The sequence below is a fragment of the Chenopodium quinoa genome, unplaced genomic scaffold (assembly GCF_001683475.1).
Source record: "Chenopodium quinoa cultivar QQ74 unplaced genomic scaffold, ASM168347v1, whole genome shotgun sequence".
In the NCBI taxonomy this organism is placed as follows: domain Eukaryota; kingdom Viridiplantae; phylum Streptophyta; class Magnoliopsida; order Caryophyllales; family Amaranthaceae; genus Chenopodium; species Chenopodium quinoa.
In genome coordinates, this window is record NW_018744626.1 from 4,445,155 (window position 1) to 4,466,622 (window position 21,468).

Consider the following 21,468-nt stretch of genomic DNA (forward strand, 5'->3'; position numbering starts at 1 on the left):
GTTTAAGTGTTAAGATTTGGTTGAGTTGGCATGAAACTACTCTTATCTAATTTAACATTTTAGATTTGACAAGAACCTAAATAATGATACCTAGAATGAAATTAATCTTATTTAATTATGCACTAGAGTTTAAATCTCACTTGTGGGAAGGCTTATCATAATCAATAGTTGATCAAAATTGTTCCAAACAGTAAAGACACCAATAGATCGTATTTGATAAGAGATCATAGAGATAAATGGTAACCATTAACATTCTAAAGAAAGATTATTTTAGTAAGTTTTATTTTCCACAATTTGTAGTTCAAAGAGTCATAATTGAAAAATAATGTAGTCGGAATTCAATTTTAAAGATCACTTTCAAATTCTCAATACATGATACAACACAAAGATGGTCAAACACTTCTCAATAGAAATCCACTAATAAAGATCATTCATATAAGTCAACCTTTCTAATCTTATCTTTTACTCCTCTTATTAGAATTCTAATTTAGATTTTAGAGTTAATTCTTGTAAGTTTTTCCTGGTCAAAGTTAAATCACTTTTTTGAGTTTTTCTTTTGAATTATCATGGTTCTTTCCATATCATCATGCTTCTCCTAGTCTCCATCATTTAAGTATGTGTGAAAGCTATAAAGTTCCAGTCAAGCCACCATTTTAGTAAAAATTGGGCGAAAATAAAAGAGTTGAGGGGTTAATTCACAACTTTTAAAGTTTAAGGGTTATTTTGCTCAACTAAAAAATAAATGGGACAACTTAAATTGAAAAGATTGGAATAAAAGATGTGGTAGAAACAGATATTTAAAACCTTTTTTTCTTTCTAATTATTAACAGTAATTACAGTGTTATTCTGAACCTATAAACAATTGCATCATCATACATCAGACATCCAAACAAATCTAATCAGAGTATACAAGTTACGACAGCTTTTGCTAAATGCTAGGCAATGATCATCTCTTAATGAACAATTAACAAAAACCATGAGCATTAAAGGTGGAACTAAGAGTCTAAGATTGTTTTGTGAATATAAAACGCGAGAACAACATCAATTCTGCGCTGTTACTGAATTCTACATACACCTGAATCTGCTCCTTGATGAACTATTAAGAATGTTTTATGAGCATATAACATTAGGACCAATTTGCTACCATTCAGTGTTGTTACTGAATTCTACACCCACCTGAATCTTCTCCTCGACGAACATTACCAAATGCCGACAACTCAAGGAGGTCCATGTCACGGCCTGCAAATTTTTTCCAGAATAGTAACAATAATGAGGAAGCTACAGGGGTGTTACACAAAAGATCAGCAGAAATCCAATATATAAAGCATGGATAAGGATAGAAAAAAGAAAATCTATCTACACAAATATTGACAACTAACACATTCATCATTCAGATTACATTTCATTACAGTGTACTTTGTAGCACCTAAGATCATGCAAGTGAAATGCACAAATGCCACAAGATATGACCAGAATACCAGATTGATTTATGTGTCTAATAAAGCGAGTGCAGAATGCAGATAGCAATATACCTGAAACTCGACAATAGGAACTCTTCTGTATCAGATCTGCTCTGGATATGTCAGATCGATTCCCTTTTGAGCGATTAACAGTAGCCTGACATGATGAATAGCACATAAATGATCAATGTGGTTTGAGATAATGAGAAGATTGTGAGAACTAAAATTCTTAAGAGTTACATTTCAACTTCCAACATGAGGAAGACAATAAAACAAAGTTGTGGAAGGTTGCATGAAAATATGAAATGATGAAGTGAAAGTGACGTGATATGCAGCCACCACAACATTTAACATTTCATTAACATTAACAAAAAGCACACAAAACAAACTCAAACTAGGACTTACCATTGATAGCCTGCCTGCAATGAATCTATTGCCACCAAGGCACCAATTAAGTTGATTAAGGGCTATGTCTCCAAAGCCTAACATTATAAAAGGGAAATGCCAAACGTTGTTGCTATCACACTGGTAAAATGTCAAAATCTTAGGCATCTCTCCCGGTAATATTCTAACTCTTCGTTTGGCCTAATACGCTCATATTAACATGACAGGCTTGACAGCTCATTTAACACCCAAAATTATGTGTGACTTGCTCTTGGAAGCACTAAGAAGTATGATCGTTTGATATCTATTCCTTTCTGAATCCATGCAAGTTGGCCACAATGCAAAAGAGTCCAGGCTTAATTTCAATATCAAAGATGGGGGTTAGGAACAAAAGGCAACATGTAAAGGCTTTGTTCCTTGATCGAAGGATACATACTCCCTCTGTTCACATTATAAAAATAACAATCACATAGGCTACCACTATTTCCGAAAACAAAAATCAATCGAAGAGAGTGATGATGCGGTAAATTGGTGTAAGAACAAGGTGAATTAAGAGAGAAAGTGTAAAAGGTGGCTAGGTGTGAGAAAAAAGGTGGATATAGTAAGAGAGAGTAAGTGGAAAGATGCAAATATTGTGGGGTAAGAGGGGTAAGTAGTAAAAGGGGTTGCCAAAACTGGGATAAAGTGAAAGTGTTACGAAGTAATAACTTTCTGAGACTGAAGAAACGGAAATCAGTAAGAACTTTCGGAATCAGGGGTAGTACTAATTTAGGGTGCTAGGGAAAAAGGCCACATTGTCTAAATCAGTAATGGTTGAAATTATATTTCTTAAAATAAACTTACTACTCCCTTTGTCCATATTAGTTTATCCCATTTTCCATAAAAGGTTGTCCCTCAAATATGAACACGGAACAGACTATTAGGAATGGAGGGAACAATTTATAATGGAAGTGGGAAGGATGATTGCAACTATAACAATTCTTTCAGTAATATTGCCAAATATGAAGGGTTAATTGAGGTGTAGTAATATTTATTAAACTCTACACTTATACCAGAGTTAGGAGATCTTTGCACAAGTTCTCGAATCATTGAATTTAATTATTAAAATGTAAGGCGCTTCAATCTACACTCAAACACCTAAAACTAGATCTGAGTAACATAGCTTCAAGTCATAACTAGATCTGAGAAATATAGTTTCAAGTCCCCTTTGTGCTTCAAAGGTATCATTCCCACTATTTTAGCCTTTTCAAATCTTCTGTCTGATTGTCTGGTCAGTAAGATAACTTCGTACTCACATGACATATTGCTCATCAAATTCGTAGGGTAACCAGCTAAATAGCTAATCACACAAAATGTGAAGAAGTGTAGCTTTGTAAGAGGGGGTTGGGGTTGGGGTAACAAATTTATGCACACACTACGTGCAACACAAGGTTGGAAGAAAATAAGAAATAAGAAGAATCAAAGCAAGGATAATTCATATGCACAAGATTAGTGTACCTGTAAAACCTGACAATTGTCCAGCGTACTTTTCCCCCCCTGAAAATAAAAGCATCTGATAAGAAGAATATCATTATCAAATACGAACAATGAAAAATAAAACTTAGCTTATAGAAGGTTCAGAACAAAGCACTCTGTTGCCAAACCAATACCTAAAGGTATCTCCCAACTGGATAACAAAGATCAATTATAGAGACAAGAAGGGCCCAGATAAGGTAAGCAAAGTGATAGATTATAAACCTGCAATTACTTAGACTTGCCAACTTGCTAAAAATTCTGATCTACAGCACTAAATCAGGTACACCATATGCACAAACACTTATCAGATAGGGATATTGTTAAAATTTTAGAGAAAATAAAAAAGGTTCAAGAAAACCCAACCACCCATAAGGAGGAGAGTTTGGACATCACAAGGTCAAAGGAGGTCCCATCTAAAACCCATTAGTGATATGAATAAATCCTCAAGCTTATAATAGTTATAAAGTGGTTATGTTCTCCCCTCTTCCCTATAGTGGAACCCTAACACGTGCAATGAAGGGGATTCCACAGGTGCACTTTTTATTTAAGTTTCAAGCAACGATCTTGAACAATATTGTTGAAAATTAAAAACTTGGATTTTGTCATTGGAATCTCTTTACAAAGTGTTTAATCAATTCTGTGCAAACCCTGCCACACTTATAGTCTTATAGTAAATAGTTCCGCTAACAAAATAACTGCCAAGTTAGTAGAAATTTAAAAGAAGTATTTGTAATTGGGTTGTATTTGAAGTAACTTGGTGAGTCGGTGTTGTTAGAGCACGTAACAATAGCTCACAATGATCTTTTGTTAAAAATTTGACATGTGTAAGACTATTTTACTCTACATCCTCTACACTTGACTTTCAAAAAGCACTATGGCAAGGCAAGAAAAACACAAACAGACAAAAATGGTCATATGCTAACACTATGTTTGGATAAGAATAGTGAAGAGCAAGGGAAGTAAAGGAAAAAGGGGAAAGGAAAGGGAGGTGAGGGGAGGGGAGGGAGAAGGTGATCTCTCCAACAATGGAGGAATGTGTTCGCAAACATTTTTCCAGTACAATTGGCCGAATAGGGGAGTTTTCTTTCTAAAGAGAGCACTACTGCTAGCTTAGAGCCTTACACATAGGCTTTCTAGATCTACTCTCTACTGTTTACTTTCAATAGTGAGTACATTATAGTATTTGAAATCCTTATTTATTCCTGAACTAGTAGCATTTTTCCTATTGTGATTACATTTAAGGCCGATCTTTTTAAAGAGAAAATACAACTTCAAATCAAACAATAATCATTAATGCTAGAATGGGTTTAGTCAAGTCATTGTCTAGCAAACCAGAATAAGATTTTACTGTGGGATTCAAAGTGGCTTACAGAAATTGTCGAAATTTCTACTATTAAGTCTAATGCATCTGTGACTAGCAAAGATAATAGTAAAGAGTAAAGAAGCTAGAGGCAAAACGGGATCAGAGTGGTATTTTGAGAAAAATCATGGGTAGCGGGCAGGCAGTAAAGATGTTTGCTGTGTCATTCATTATTTTGATACATATAAATGTCTAGCGAGTCTATTCAACCAATCCCTCCTCTCCAGTTGATTCTAAAGAGATATGTGAACATGATAGAATTTTGAGGGAGACATGGAAGGTCATTTGCAAAGAATGAATATTGAAATGAAGGATCAGGTAACAATTCAAAAGAATAGGGTTATCCAACAGTTAATAGTCAATTAAGGTTCATTGTCTAATTTGCTAAATTTCACGGATGGGACTTTTAAGAAATTATGTACCAAGGTGTAACAGTGCAAGTTGAGGATAGAGGCAATTTTATATGTTTCAATTTTATATTCATGAATTTGCACACAGAACAAAGACAATGATAAACCACCCAACTCAATCCCTTTCAATGAAAGTGTTATTGACATTGTTGTAGATCCCAAAGATGATGAGAGAGAAGCAACATTGAGAATTGCAATATTGGATAAACATGATATCATTTGTATGAAATACAGATGAGGATAGATCCAAACTTAGAGATGACTTGGTGATGATTAGAAACAAAATGATGAAGAGAAGACAAATAAAAAGTTATCAGTGAAGGGATAGGTGTAGTGAATAATTCGTACGCCTAAATTGTAACTATTCACTAAACCTAGCCATATCAATGTATAATAAGTACAAAAATGATGAGGATTGTCAAACATTCTAACTATGAGGAATACCACTAACAGTTTATCTAAATCATCACATTCATTATCTTTGTTGTCATCCATCTCCATCTCCAAATTCTTCTAAGTTTGGATGTAACTCACTCAGACCGATACCTACTAGGTATGGCTCCGTAAGTTTGTTAAGGTAGGGCAAAAGTTGAGATGTTACCAATCTACCATATCCATCTAACATTGCATTTCTTGATTTGCAACTTCTCTCACCATATCTAGAGTCAAGATAATTTCAAAATTCTCTACATCTTATTAATTAGATTTGAATTGAAAGTCGTGAAACATTGACATGGAGCAATTGTATTTCTTAGCACAAATTTCTTGAATAACCTCATGCACCATCATGTATCGCCAATCAAACACATACAAAGTAATGTGACCTTTTTACCACACCTAGACCTACACTATACCTTGTGTAAGTTGTGTCATTGCTCGATACCTTGGTATGTAATCTCTACTCAATTGAATTCCATTCAGAAATTGAGCTAATTAAGCAATGGACTTCAATCAACTCATAATTATGCTAGGTAACTTGCACTTGTGAGAATGGGGCAAAGCCAATTTCGATTTCAGATAATGAAACAAGATTGCAAGAGCAAATCCACAAATGCAACAGTCACAAAGTGATCAAATTCACATCAATTCACTCAAATACCTAAAATAGAAGTACATTGATGTATGTAACTATCATCTTATTTAATATTTATAATAAGATCAACCAACAATAGTAAATTAAAAATTCAAGAAAACCCCATCAAATTAGAGCAACAAATAAAGCTAAATAACTAGTTGAAAGAGAAATTGTTCTTAAAAATTTCAATTAATTCGAAAAAATTCATACCTTGGAATAAGGAAGAATGTGGTCGTAATCATGGCACAAGCAACCAGGGCAGCCAACAAGCTTGCGGAAGACGATGTTCCCAAGTGGGTCCCTTCTCCAACGACTTGGGTCTCGACCCTTGATTTTCTCTGCCTTTTCCCAGCATTGTTGCTTCACACTATAAGGAAAGCTTCGTGGGTTGTACTCGGAATTATCAGTGACTCGGAGTTCTTCGAACTCAGTGAGTAGCTCAGTGGTGGTTTGGTCGGAGAGTGAAGCTGATGGAGGGGAAATTCTGGAGGCGCGCGACGGTGAGGTGGTGGTGGTGCGTCCTCTGTTTCTTGGTGGAGAGGATTGGGCTCTTTTGTCCTCTCTTTTTGGTCTCATTTTTGTTATGGAAAATATTGGATTTTTTTTTGGCTCCCATAAAATTATCCAATGAACACAAAATTACTACCGTAGTCCGTATTTCGAAATTGTTTTATATACTCGGGTGCACGGTGCACCTAGAATATTTTTTTTCTCATTTTATCATCAAATGAACAAATAAAGATTTTTGGGTGTACCGTGAACTCGAATATATGTAACAATCTCTCATTCGTAATAGGATAAGACCATAAGGGATAACATCAAAATATTGAAATGGAATTTAAATATTGATTAGTTGGTTGCTTCTTTATGTATGTTTAATTTATAAATTTATATCTAGGAAAAGTACACCGTAAAGGTAGAAAGATTACTCCAAAAATGTGGAGAGGGTTTTCAACGGATATGGAGTAGCAAAATTTATATACTACTTTGAGCTTCTAAGGCAAGAACGCTCCAGTCATAGTGAGAGGTTGCATACCAAGCCAAACTTGGTCTAGTTGTAAGGATTACATCTTCTGATCTTGAAGTTGGGAGTTCAATCATTACTAGAGACATTTTTGAGGGTGGAGATCCCATACCCTTCCCCCTCACTCTCAGAGTGTGGACCAAAAAACCGTTAAGGTTGAGGTATAGTAAGAGTCTTTCTCTTTACCTAAAAAAAATAGTGAGAGGTTGTATAGTTGCACCAACAAAGTGGAGAGTTCTCCCCAATGTAGAAACATCATACTACCTGACCAAAAAACCACGAGGGTTGAGGTACGGCTAAGGTCTTCTCCTTACCACGACTAGGGTCTTTCTTCTTACCTTCAAAAAATAGTGAGAGTTTGCACAGTTGCACTAAGAAAGTGGAGAGTTCGCACAAATGTGGAAACTTCAGACTACCTTGTTGAGATCGCACCTCTAAATTTGTGGATGTATTGATTTTGTGTATTTGACGACATGAAAATACATTATTCGTTAGTTGAAATTTGCAAATTAGGTTTGTGTAATATGCGCATACTAAATTTGGTAGATAATATTTAGGTGTATTATTGCCAACTCTATTACGTACGAAAGTATATGAAATATCTCAAACAAAATCATTTATTCTATAGCAAACTTCAATACAAGACACACTCATAATAGCTTATTATAAGATTGAGATGAACTTATTAATTACTTTGCAGTGTACAGATTGACCTTAACCTTTAATTTTTTACTTGAACCTCGTAATCTCAGCTACTCCATATTTGTTATATACTATTTTGATAATTGCACATGTCATTTGTTGCGTTCGTTTAATATTTCTCGTCTGGAGTATTAGGAAAGAAGGAAATTATATGACTGTATTTTCAACAATGTATATTGCACCCCATAGAAAATCTATCACAAAGCCACCTTTTCCCGAAAAGAATGAGAATTCCGGCAAATGTTATACTCCTGTCAACTTGCAGGTATCCTTTCTTTTCCTTCATTATCATTCATCGCCTCAACACCCTCTTAGGACCTGTTCACTTCAGTTTAATTTCAGTTCAGTTCAGCTCCAATCAGTTAAGTTCAATTTAGCTCCTAATTTTCCTCTCTCATAAAATTAATATTCATTTCATTTCAGCTCATCTCAGTTCAGTTCAGCTCCAATCAGTTCAGTTCAGTTCAGCTCCAATCAGTTCAGTTCAATTCCTAATTTCCCTTTCTCATAAAATATTCATTTCAGCTTAGTTCAGTTCAGTTCAGCTCCAACCAGTTCAGTTTAGTTCAGTTCAACTCAATTCAATAAATGTGAACATGCCCCTAATCTTGTTAATTGAGCCCCTCCTTGTCACAAAACCATTAAACTCCATTTAATGGCTCTAAAAAGGGGGAACTCTACAGTAGCTAACGATTGACGTCATCTTTCATGCCTTTCAATCTCAAGTCATTTCCTTTTGTACTTTCAACCTTGGTATTACACCAATCAACTTTAAAATACAGCATATGAGCATAATATAATTTTAAGTACTCTCTATAACTTTGACAATAGAGAAGCTAATAAATTGACTGATTAGATAGCAAATGTAGGCCATCTAGTAACTACTTCAACATATATTGAGCCTTGTAATAGCCTACAACTCCTCTTGACTCTTACTAGTGAGTAGTGACTCGTTAGGTATAGTCTAGGTCGGATTCAACGAGGTTAAGTCGGGTTTAATTTCAAACCGAGTCATGCTATTTTTTGTTTCCAGAGGGAAACCGAGTCATGTTAAAAATGTATCCTTACAAGTCAAAATGTGAATTAGATATTTTTTGAGTAAATTAATGCTATTGCAGTCAACCAAACACAAATAGAGCCTACAGAATTTGCGCAACTCAGCCAAGAAAAGTCGAAAAATAGAAAAGAAAAAGCTCCTAATTTTACTTTGTAAGAATGAGTTTCACAGCGCAACAACATAAGATAGAGGAAGAAGAACAATAAACAAATTTCATACTACAATTTTCTTCATTAAGGATCTCCAATAAACAAGAGTGGATATGGCTAACAAAACCTCCAAAATTCAAACAATTTACGATTTTTGCAAGAAGATGTTTTCTCTGACTACAATTCCTCCTCCACCTTCTTCTCATGTCGTTCAGAAGCTCTCTTCTCTTCTGGGTATTTTTCCATTTTCCCTTTCTTTTTACATTTTGATTTTTGCTTTTTATGTTTCAAGAATCAATTTTAGATTGATTTTGCAAATGGGTTTTCAGTATTTTCAGTTATTACATTGGAGGTAGTGTTATATGCTGAATTCTTGTTTTGATTTTTTGAGAATTGGATGTTTATGGGTTGTTTTGTTGATGAATTCTAGCTTTTGCATGTGGGTATATCTAATTATGTGAGAATCTGCTGTTTTGTTTGCAGTATGTTGATTATTGTTGTGAATTTTTTAGGATTGGATGTTTATTGGATATAAAACTCATTTTATTTTTCAAGATTGGGATGTTTGTTGGATATAGTTCATTAATTTTAGAATTGGATGTTTATTGGATGTAATGTTCAGTAAAATGTTTGTTTCTGCATGTGGGTATTGCTGATTTTTCAGGAATTAGTAGTTGATGTGTGGAAAATTTGATGGTATGTTGTTAAATAAATACATACAGCATGGTGATAAGGTCTCTCGATTTGTGAATGGGGGATGAGGGTAGCATGGAAGGCTACATATTATTACTTTTTTGCAGTCTATTTTACGTTCCGAGAATCAGGAAGGGGAAGGGAAGGGAAGGGATTGGGAGGTAGTTAACTGTGTGGTAAAAGAAAATTTTATTGTGTATTTGTGTATGATTTGCTCCTGTTTGTGTAAGAAAATTAAAGTTGTTAAAAGAGGAAATTACCCTTCAAGATTATGTTCCTTGCCATTCTTCCCAACTTTGAAGTTAAAATGGATTGGCATTTTGGATGGAAAGGACTAGATATCAACTCTTTTGTGACAGATGTTTAAGTGATCATGTGCTTTTGGTAATACTGGTATAGTGCATTTATTTCTAAAGTGATGGTGGTGTACCAATAAAGAGGTGTTGTACATCTTAGTGTAATTTAAGGATATTCAAACATGTCACATCTAACCTGCAAGTTTCTGCTCTATGTGAAAGATAGGTGGTTCAATCCACTACCTAGAACTAATGGTTCTTTAGAGACGTTAATAAAGATATTGGAGAAGAATCCTTCAATTCTATCCTTTGCATTCCTTCATTATGTATTTATAGTGTCTGGAAAGCAACTATATAGCTGTTATTCTCTTTGTCTCCATCACGTGAGAAGGCTTATACTCATTTTTTTAAATGAGACTATGGGTATTGGGTAGGACAATTTTATTGAGACTTGAGGAATAGAATGGAATAGTGACTAATCAAGTGCTATACAGCTATATCTTTCTATATCTTCCTGTCCTAGATCTGAAATCGATACTTTACTTTTTGTTATCATCACTCATAAAGGGGATACGCTCATCATGAAAGTTATTGTGTTGGATCTCAAAGTTAGATTCCCATGCCCATGCTCATGTCCATGCAACTCTTTTCCTCATTTTCACATTTTGAAGTTTTTTCCCACCTCATTTTCACATTTTGGAGAATTTTCTGGAAATCAATGTACATGCCCCAGACTTGGAAGAAACTGAAGCTACTATATTAATGTAATATTCAAATACACTCTGCTCACAACTTTCTTTTGAAAAAGAAATGAACCATCAAATTGGAGAAACTTGTTTTGGAGAAACTTGTTTTGTATAAGAGAATTATTATTGTTTACCATTCGGACTTAAGGGCAGATTGCTGATTCTATCTATAATAACTGATTGTGATCAATAAAAGGAAGAAGTGAAAGAAAGACATAAGAACTGGGAGCACTTGCATTGTTTCCAGCAACTTATTGCCAGATTTATGAGAAATTGGGCTTTAAACACCTTAAGGAGGTTGGAGTCTTGAGGGGTTAGACTGTTGGAGCTGAAAAATATGGATATGGTGGGGAAATGCCAAAAGGAGAACTCAGAAGCTGGCGAGGAACAAAGGATGGGGTTGAAATCGTGGGTGTGCAAGGGTTGTATTTTTTTCTGGCAGCTCTGTTCTCTATTTCTTTCAAGAGAGTTTTTATACTAACTCTTGAGTGTTTTTGTTGTATTAATAATGCTTAAGTTTACTTTGTCTATCTAATCTATTCTATGCTAAGATAACTAACACTTGAATGAGTTAAATAATCAAGATTTTTTTTGGAGAAGTTTATATTTCTTTCATTTGTGTTTTTTAAATTAGGGATACTGTTTGTTGATGGGTGAGTATCGTTTCACGATCTTATATAATTGATAGGCTTACTATATAATTTAAATGGGGAAAAATGAGTATTTGAAAATGCTCATGCTTTGGTGTGCCATTTTTCTCATCTTTAAAATTTTTGAACAAAATTAAATATTCAATTTTCAAACCACTAGTGAAGTTTGCTATTAGAATCAGCTGTATCATAACAGTTACTAATTGCCATATAGGATGTAAATCAACATTTTTCTGTATATTTATTTTTATATGGAAAATGATAAACATAGCCCAAGGGTTACATATATAAGCTGTAAAAGATAATATTAAGAATTAATAAACGTCAATAACACTGATCCACACGTATTTTTGTCTTGAATTCTCAATTGTATACTATTTTAGAAAAGTCATTTGGTATTTATATGTATTCCTATATATCATAACCTTTTTTCTTTTTTTTTTTTTGTTTTTTTTCCCCCTTAAATGTATATACTCTGAATTTTAAAGGTAAGTGTAAATCAAGTTTATTTAGTCATAAAGAGCTATATGATCTTTCATTCTGATGTGAAGGAGAGTATTTTGGGCGTTTGAGGGTAGTCCTCTGACTGTAAGATATTTTATAGTCTCTACTTTCTCCCTTTCCTCCCATCTTTGTTTTCCCTAATTCTCTTCATAGAAGCAAATCCATAGGTACCTAGATATTATAGATTATGCAGAAGCCATGATCTGGCTTAGGTTGATTGGGTTTTTAACTGCAGAATATCATACAAGTATAATTCTTAAATTATTTATGATTAATAATGTATCTAGCAACTTGCCAAAGAAGTGCTTGCAGTTGCTTATCTTGGAGAGTAGAAGGAGATGTTTATTGGCCTCAAAAGAATAAATTATTTTGATTTTCCCTGAAATCAAGGAAAGAATGTTGCTAGCGCTTTGAAGTATGAATATTTGACATTAGAGCTTCACATCAACTAATAAGTAATAAATGAAGTGTGAATGCAGAATTTACTGGTTCTTTTCTTCTATTTATGCTGCTACAGAAATTCAACTTCTCTTCATCCTTCTTTTGCTCTTGCACTTACAATCTCTTTAGTTGCTCAGATGAATTGTAAAAAGAACAGTTTTATAATTTATGTAGTGGAACTGTGGAATATCATGTTATGGACCTAGAATCATCATTTGGTACTTGTCTTAGTTTGAAGATTGCTAGCTTGCACAAGGATTTGATACCTGCATGTTTCTTTTGTCTTTGAATTAATTAATTGATGTTGTATCGGATGTAAGATGTAACACGTAAGTGTATACTTCCTTACTGGAATCATTCAAGTAAATGCCACTTTACACTCAACAGAAAAAGGAAAAGGCCACTTTAAAAACTGAGATCCTTGTTTCAACTTATCGTGGAGCTCAACTATACTACAATGCACCACTGCAAAATTTAGGAAAATCTAGTTTAATCTATGCATTTTTCAACATTTCTTAGTCACTCGGCTGTAGTACTGTTGGTACTCCAATGCACAAGATTTCACTAAAAATACTAACCACAATATGTATTACAAATCTCTTAGAATGTATGATATGCATTTTCGTTAGGCTCTCTGCTCTTTGTATTTAAGTTAATGTCTCTTGACAAATGTAGCTCTCCAACGCACAAAATTTCACTAAAATGCCAAGCAGCCTGTATTATTGATCTCTTAGAATGTATGCCTAACTTCTTCAATTGTAAGAATGCTATTTGTACTAGCAATTCATCGTTGCAATCTCTGTCACTAAAAAGAATAATATAGAACTTAAATTTTTTTTTTTTGAAGAAAGGTGTAAATATGACAGGACAGGTTATCATTAAATCTAAATTTCCACTTGCAAAAAGTTGTATTGGAAAGTTTGGTGAACATCACCAGGGTTGACCCATTTTTAATATCAGAACACTGAACATTATGCTAGAATCAGGCCACATAATGGCGCCTGGATTGAATGCCATGTTTCCTAATATTTCAATGCTAATAATTAGTTTAGCTATACTCACATAAATTTCTTCTCATCTATCTATTTGTGAACAAACAGGCTATAGAAATGTTTGTAAAACTAATTGTGTGCCAGATGGCTTCTTTTTCACAGCATGAAGACAATACAAGATATCTAGCTTTAAAAATTGTGATCTGTGATAATATTCTCCTTTGCAGACTCTGTAACTCCCGCTGATGTTGGTCTGAAAGAGGAGAATGTAGATGATGACCGAGGATATGGTCTTTCTTTGCTGAACCCATTCAACCGAGCTCCTAGATGGGCTCAACCTATAACGTATCTGGATATCCATGAGTCTGACACCTTTACAGTAAGACCATATCTCCTTTTCTGTATTACTTTCACTGACTCATGTGCGATGAACTTATTCATGCATCTTTAACCTGGAACTCTATTCAAGTTGAAGTTCATAGTTCAAATGCATAAAACTTCAAATGTAATTATATTTGTTCATTTGTTCAAATACATTAAATTGTAATCGTAGTAAATTTGTTCATCTCTTTAAAGCTTTAAACTTCAGATGTAATTATTGTACCCATCAAGTTGACTCTTCTTTCCTTTGATTCATTACATCTGTTCAAAGCGTAAAACTTATTACTGTAGATTATTTGAGGTGATGCTTCATTTGTTTAAAGATTTAGTCTTGAATTCATGTTACCAGTTACCAATCATTGCGGACTAGTTTTGTGTTGTCATTATGTCGTAGTGCTTAAACTTAATTATGCAGGATTCATTGCATTAGCATGAATGTGTTAGTACTGACAGTCCAGTCTCCAGTAAGCGCTGACATCCTGGTATGATTATGCAGATGTGCATATTCAGCTTTCCCACATCCGCAGTCATTCCTCTGCATGATCATCCTGGAATGACAGTTTTCAGCAAACTTCTGTATGGATCCTTGCATGTGAAGGCCTATGACTGGGTTGAACCTCCACAAGTTGTTCAGAGCAATGGCTCTGAGTACTCTCAAGGTACAGTCAAAAATTGTTTTATATATTTATTTATTTATTTATTTAATTCTGGACCTAACACTGCACCGTCTGCACGGTCCAACACAATTCAGTCTTTGTGGGCCAGGCTCTTGTACTCCTCAGAGTTGGGGAGGGAAGGGGATAAGGGAAAAACTCATCCAAGAATCTGCAGGTTGTAGTATTTATGAATTAATTTAAATATTGCAAATATAAGAGAATATTTTCATCTCTTGATTTTAATTTTATTGCTATTCTGAACATTTTGAATGGAATTTATCTGTCCTAGATTAAGGTGTATCATGCTAAGATCTTATTACTTCAGCCCCCATTTACTGTTAGTAGAACTCTGTTTCTTGAAAAGCACGATTGTTGACCACCTCAGGTTGAAGGGATTTTACAACCTCTTTTTCCTAAATGTTGGTTTCCCTTACAGTTTAATCTTCCGAAGTATAATCTCCATGCTATGATGCAGTCTATGCAGATGAGTTTGTAGCAAATGCCTGTTTCCCTTACAGTTTATGGACTTGTAAAGTTGTAGGAGTTTCTACTCTAAGTTCACTTTTTTGGGACTTAAAATTAATCATAACACCAAATAATAGCCTCAGATTAGTTTCTTTTTATGTGATTTTATTATATCCCACATCAATTTTGTAATGCATGTGAATGTTGATAGCTTCAATGATTTGACGAAAGAGTATCTAGATAGGTGGATTTCCTATTACAGTTGGTTTAATCAGCTTGCTCGCATAATTTACCATCTGAACTATCGGACTAATTTCTTGAAGTTGGAATAATCTCTCGTCCAAGTTCAATATCTCACCTTTTTTTTCTTTTTCTTTTCTTTCTGTGAAGATTTCTTCCTCCTAGCACCAGCATTTTGACCCTGGCATGAGAAGATGCAATCAAGAGTTTTCAACTGGTTGCTTCTGTTAATGTTTTCATTATAATTTATGCAATGCGAAAAGTAATTCTACAGTGTATAGGTTTCATTCTCTTAAAGATAATAGACAGAAATGTGAATGCCTTTCACTCACATTAGAGTGTCCGGATGTCTTGGAGGTATAAATAGAAGATTGAGTTTTGACAATTACGCATGTTCTTGTTTTCCCTGCAGGGGAAAATGTTAAGAGTGGGGTGCAGTTGGGATGTTTTTTTTTTCTTTTTTTTTTTCCCTTTTGATACTGGCCTACTGGGGGCATTGGTTTTGGGTATTGATTTTCATTGGAACCCTTGTTAACGGTGTTACCCTCTTTACCTCTTTTGTAATTACTTAAATTTTCAAGGGTTGTTTTTTCAAAAAAAAAATTTCAAGGGTTGTACAAGTTTGTAACAACTAATTTGTCCTGTTCTTTTTCTATTTTTTTCATAATTGCTATGGCACATAAAAGTTATCCTCAAGGACATTGCAACTCTTTCTTATTAAGATTCTTGTTTTTTCAGTGAGGTTAGCAAAGTTGGTGATTGACAAAGTTCTAACAGCACCTTGTGAGACCAGAGTTCTGTATCCCAAAAGTGGGGGAAATCTACATTGTTTCACAGCAGTCACCCCTTGTGCCGTGCTTGATATTCTCACACCTCCATATTTGGAGGATGCAGGCAGAAAATGCACATATTATCATGACTATCCATATTCAAGTTTTCGTAAGTTTCTCACTTTTGTCCTTATTATATTAAAATCTGTGGTGGCAAGTTGCAGAAAAAAGGTTGTATTGCTATAGTGTTCAGTTTTTTGATTTTTTTGTTTTTGAAAGTCATAAGATACATGTCATATAAAGAATAAAGATATTAGTCAAATTGATTGAAATCATTATTATATAGAAAACTGAAACACAAAATCACTTTAAAAAAATTAAAAAAACTGATAACGAACAGGTCTGAGTTATTTGCAATCCCCTGACCTTCTACTATTGTTATTTTAGCTACAAAAGAAGCTATAGGTGATGGAAAAGAAGAGGAATATGCATGGCTTGCGGAGATAGAAGCGCCAAATGTCCAAATGCGTCCTGGAATCTATGCTGGTCCTTCTCTTCTGGAGTAATGGTAACAGTGAGCTAATCATCAACCAGTTAGAATCTAGTCTCGAAGTTGAATAGCTGTTCGTGGAATGATCTTTGCTTTGTGTGAAAGAGTTTGGTCAAATATACTTGCAAACTCTTCCACTCAGGACATGGTGATCACAACTTTGAGACTGAACAAAGTAGAATAGACATGTGTAAGATCTGTTTATGAATGCTCACAGTTGTAACTTGTAAGTGGGTTCTGTGTTCTCATATATTTATTCAATTGTACAATTTATAAGCATCTGAAATAGTTGTTAATAGATCTCTAAGTGTTGTAAAGGGTGTTTAAAAAGTGATGAGGTTTGAGTCTTTGAGACTCTTTGACTGTAACAATCTTGCTTCATAGTTCATAGTTGTGCAAGCACACTGTTAAGCGATAGAGTTCGACTTTTTACTTGCTCATTTCAAAGCTTGGCTTAAGTTAATTAGAATACTCTGTAATTATTATGTTTATGTTCATTCTAGTTCTTGGCTCTGCCTCATACGAATCAAAAAAAAAAAAAAAAAAAAAAAAAAAAAAAAAAAAAAAAAAAGAAACATCGCAAATGTTCATCTTAAATCTACCATCTCCAATTCTCCATAGTGTAGCACAATAGCACCATTACATGTTGTTGTTAAGTGATTATTTGCATTTTGTATTGCTTGGTAACATTTTATGTAATTTTCAGAGTTTCACTATAATAGGCAAATAGTGTTCGGTGAAATAGTCATTGTAGGTAGATTTTAGTATTGCGAAAAATCTTTAAAATCTACTTTTCAAATATCAATTTTTTTTTATAATTTTTACAAAAGTATAATTAAAGATATTGATAGCCAAAGTAATGCATTGGCAAGCGTGAAACCCCTTATGGTGCAATAAAAAAAGAACGGAGGAAGTATATTTTATGGAGCCATTGAGGTGGTACTTTGTTCTGTCTCTCCAAATCATATTGCTAGTTGGACGGAGTAAGAATTATGCTGAAAATAACTTTTAAAAAGTAGTCACATGACTCACATCTAACAATTACGGAGTAGTTCAAAGTCGATTAATACAACTAATAACAATAACAATTACTCTTTTGAAAAACATTAAGCAAATCTAGAATTCCCACTAATGACAATAACTAAAAACACTTGATTACAATCTGCCAAGGCCTAATCATCCTAATTATATTTTTGCGACCACAAATGACATGACATTCATTAATAATGTACTTATTAATGAGATCGGGTCTGCTAGTACAAATATTAAAATGGAGAACTATCTTGTTCAAATATAACCATGAAAGTACAAGAAAAAAGATCATGGATGACAAGGTTGCTAAGTCTAACACAATAAAATGCGACATTGAAATAAACCTTCATTCCACCCTTGTATGCTCGTCTACACTCGAATTTGCTGCTTCAACTGTCTTGGTGTTGTTGCTATCAATGAACACATATTTGCTAGCAAAGAACGTAAAATAGAAGTAGTTCATGACTCCTACACAAGCAACAATGGCATAAAAGTAATCAAGCTTGTTTTGGTTAAGATTATGTCCACCCAACCATGCCACTCCTTGGCTGTTTCGAGTAGCCCGGTATATGATGTTAACAATAGCCGTGGCAAAGTAACTGGCCATAGACAAGCTAATGAAAAAGATCGAGCCAGCCAATGATCTCATGCTTTCAGGCATCTGTGTGGTGAAGAACTCCATGATGGTAACCGCGGCAAAGGCCTCAGTTAAGCCAGACAGTATCTGTTGTGGTGCTAGATATGCCACACTAAGAGGAGAAACATAGGAATTATTTTTTAAGGCCAACTCACGTCTCTTAGACTCAACCACCGCGCTTATAACCATACATAGTATTGACATAACTATTCCTATCTTGATCCTCGCTTTGACTGACAACCTCACATCATTCTTCTTCAGTAGTACTCTGGCTAAGGGTAGAAAAATGCGCTCATATGATAGAATCCACAGGGTGAGAGCAGCCATAGCCGCGAAACTTATCCAAGCAGGGGGAATGGTGAAATGTGACCCAAGTTTCCGATTCATTTGAAGTGCTTGTAAAATACCGAAAGTGTTCTGTTGGTCCATTGACACAAAAGACAGAATACCAGCCAACCAAACAGGCAAAATTCCTATTAGGCATTTTAGTTGCTCAACTTGTTGAACACTGCAAAGGCGCCAATTGTTCTTGGCTAGTCCTACACGATTTAGCTCATCAGGCTGAGTAATCAAAGCAGCTTTGTCTAAGAACATTAGTCGATTCGTTCTAGTAAGTTTAGGCACCATTGATTCTAACCGATCATCACTAATAGGAGGATCATAAAAATTTTGATGACTTTCATCATTTTCCTCTAAAGTCAACTTCCTTTTTCTGAAGGCTGCAACAACCACTCTAGCCATGTCAATAAAGATGCTCCCCTGAGGCTTCTTGTATATGTAAGTAGGGCAACCAATCAAGAAAATCGAGCTAGAGAATGCAAAGCACACGGTTGGGATAGCAAACCCGATAGTCCAACTAATGTTGGTTTGTACATAGACTACTAAGGTGAGTGCTACCAAGAGGGAAAGTGTGAAGGAGAAGTACCACCAGTTGTAGAAGCGCGAATATGAGGCCCTGCCTTTTTCTGTTCTTATGTCAAATTGATCAGCACCAAAGGCAATGTTGCACGGTCTTATGCACCCGGCTCCTATGGCTAGCATCATTAGAGCTAGGAACAGAATTGCGAGTTGCCAAGATGTTGGTGGGATACAATCTGCTGGTGGTGTACAAGGTGGTGGCCTTAGTTTTGATATTCCTGATCCTAGAGTCAATATTCCCATCCCCTGTAATTTCAAATGTTGGTTAGAATCAATCCATTTATTATAAACTACATTGTTACTTTTCACTTTGTTAAAGTAATTTGTGTACTAAAAATACACTATTGAATCACTCGTGTAAAAAAAAATGCAAACAATTGCTTTGGTTTCTTGATAACAAAGAAGTTTACTTGTAATAGTACCCCCATTCAAGATACAATTTGAATTTTCTTACAAATATATAGAACGTTGCATCGCGGAAACATTTCCATTATACATGGGAGTATTGTACACCTACTTTATTAATTGCTTATTCGCATTGGTGGGTTTGTGTGCATGGTATACTATAACAATGTATAATGGACATTATATGATCATTATTTATTGATTAGAACATCTCAATTAAATACAAATTAATAAATCCCATTTTTATTTTGAATAGTAATAGATACAGTGTATTAACTAATTTTATTGTTATTATTAAAATTAAATCATTACTAAATTCTATAGAATCACAGTCAAAATAAGTAGTACTTCACTACTTCATTAGTGGATCAAGTGTTGAACAGTTCAAACTCCCCCCTCATTTTTTTCTTCTTTAAAATAAAAAAAAATAATTTTGACCAAATACAATTTTCTTTTGTAAAAAATAAAAAAAAAATGGAAAAAGTCAATTTAAAATGCGAGGAAAATGGGAAAAAAATCTTACCAGCATAGAAATGACAGAACCAATAAGCAAAGTCCAGAACCTACCAAGGTAGGCATCAGAAAGCAAAGCACCTGGCATCGTCAAAAAATTGCAACATCCTGACCATATATTAACTACATTTACCAATAATATTCCATCTATATTATATTTTGTGCGCAAAAACACTGTTATATTTGAGATCAAGCTCATTGACGCCAGCTTCTCAAATGTTTCATTTGCTGCAACACAAATTTTAACCAAAACTATATTAGTAACAACCTTATATTAATTAATATTTACTTATTAACACATGCATTATATTACATGCCCGGCCTAATTTTGACATGATAACAACAAAGAGAAGATAGGTCCGCCCTGTAGTGTAAATCGGACCTAACACATTTTAATACATTAATATTGACTTATTAAGACATGCATTACATGCCCGGCCTAATTTTAACATGATAACAACAATGTGATAGGTCCGACCTTTAGTATAAATAGGACCTAACACATTCAAATACGTAATAGTAGAGTAATGCATATATGTTGTTAAATAGTAAGAATATATCGGATTTAAAAAAGAAACATGAATAGGCATTACCTAAGATATATTTGACGGCCCTCCAGCCTCCTTTCTTCTTGGTCTTACTAAAAATAATGGAAGAATTTTGAGTAAGATTTTCCTCATCTCTTCCTTCACTCCCCATTATAATGGAGATGTTAAAAATGATGAGAGGAGGAAGAGAAGAGCAATGGTGGAGGAAGGGTAAAAGAAGATAAATGTTGTGTTTTTATGAGCAAAGAAATTATCTTAAACCTAGGATTTTAAAGGAAAGTTGACTTATATGATCCAAAAAATCCGGTATACTATCAAAACAAACTATGAGACAGATACACCAAACATATTTGTTTTAAAAAGAGAGAAATGAAAATAGGCAAACAGCTAGGAAAATTAGTTTCTTATAGTGATAATATCCAACTTCATTTTAGGAGGTGCAACAGTACAATTCCAACTACTTTGGCACAATACTACACTAGTTTTTTTTTCTTTGTAATTTTTTTTTTTTCTTTTTGGTCCGAATGAACCACAATGACAATCCGACAATAATACCTCATTGGTACAACATTACAATAGTTCTTTGGCCAATTTTGGTGAATTTAGTTAACGTTACTCGTTCACCACCATGTACATAACACAATTAACCCCCCCCCCCCCCACATCCATTTTCATTCCCTCTTATCCCAACAAGGAAACAATACATCAAAATGTACACATAACAATCATAGCAATTATACACAGTTTTGATAAAAAAAAATAAAAATAAAAGCAAATTAATTTCTAGATTTTTAGCAATTCTAGGTTAAAACTTACAAGTTAAATTACAAAAATGAAGTTTGTACGTAGTAAATATTATTTAACATACTAATCATTCATGTATGGACATAAACTC

General features: G+C 34.2%; 3 protein-coding genes across 3 annotated transcripts; 1 reads left to right on the top strand and 2 right to left on the bottom strand.

Annotated features, from left to right (window-relative positions):
• Positions 1–788: 788 nt before the first annotated feature.
• LOC110700606 lies at positions 789–6,844 on the bottom strand. The gene is made up of 4 exons (XM_021878165.1): positions 6,415–6,844; positions 3,342–3,380; positions 1,533–1,617; positions 789–1,239 (listed from the first exon to the last, which is right to left on the bottom strand). The coding sequence occupies exons 1-4, from the start codon at positions 6,778–6,780 to the stop codon at positions 1,157–1,159; spliced, it is 573 nt and encodes a 190-aa protein (XP_021733857.1). The 5' UTR covers positions 6,781–6,844; the 3' UTR covers positions 789–1,156.
• A 2,222-nt stretch (positions 6,845–9,066) lies between these two features.
• Positions 9,067–17,017, top strand: LOC110700607 (plant cysteine oxidase 3). The gene is made up of 5 exons (XM_021878167.1): positions 9,067–9,370; positions 13,686–13,837; positions 14,336–14,498; positions 15,939–16,139; positions 16,418–17,017. The coding sequence occupies exons 1-5, from the start codon at positions 9,250–9,252 to the stop codon at positions 16,534–16,536; spliced, it is 756 nt and encodes a 251-aa protein (XP_021733859.1). The 5' UTR covers positions 9,067–9,249; the 3' UTR covers positions 16,537–17,017.
• Positions 17,018–17,552: 535 nt separating this feature from the next.
• Positions 17,553–21,223, bottom strand: LOC110700803 (protein NRT1/ PTR FAMILY 2.8-like). The gene is made up of 3 exons (XM_021878396.1): positions 20,619–21,223; positions 20,036–20,253; positions 17,553–19,353 (listed from the first exon to the last, which is right to left on the bottom strand). The coding sequence occupies exons 1-3, from the start codon at positions 20,722–20,724 to the stop codon at positions 17,899–17,901; spliced, it is 1,779 nt and encodes a 592-aa protein (XP_021734088.1). The 5' UTR covers positions 20,725–21,223; the 3' UTR covers positions 17,553–17,898.
• Between the last annotated feature and the right edge of the window lie 245 nt (positions 21,224–21,468).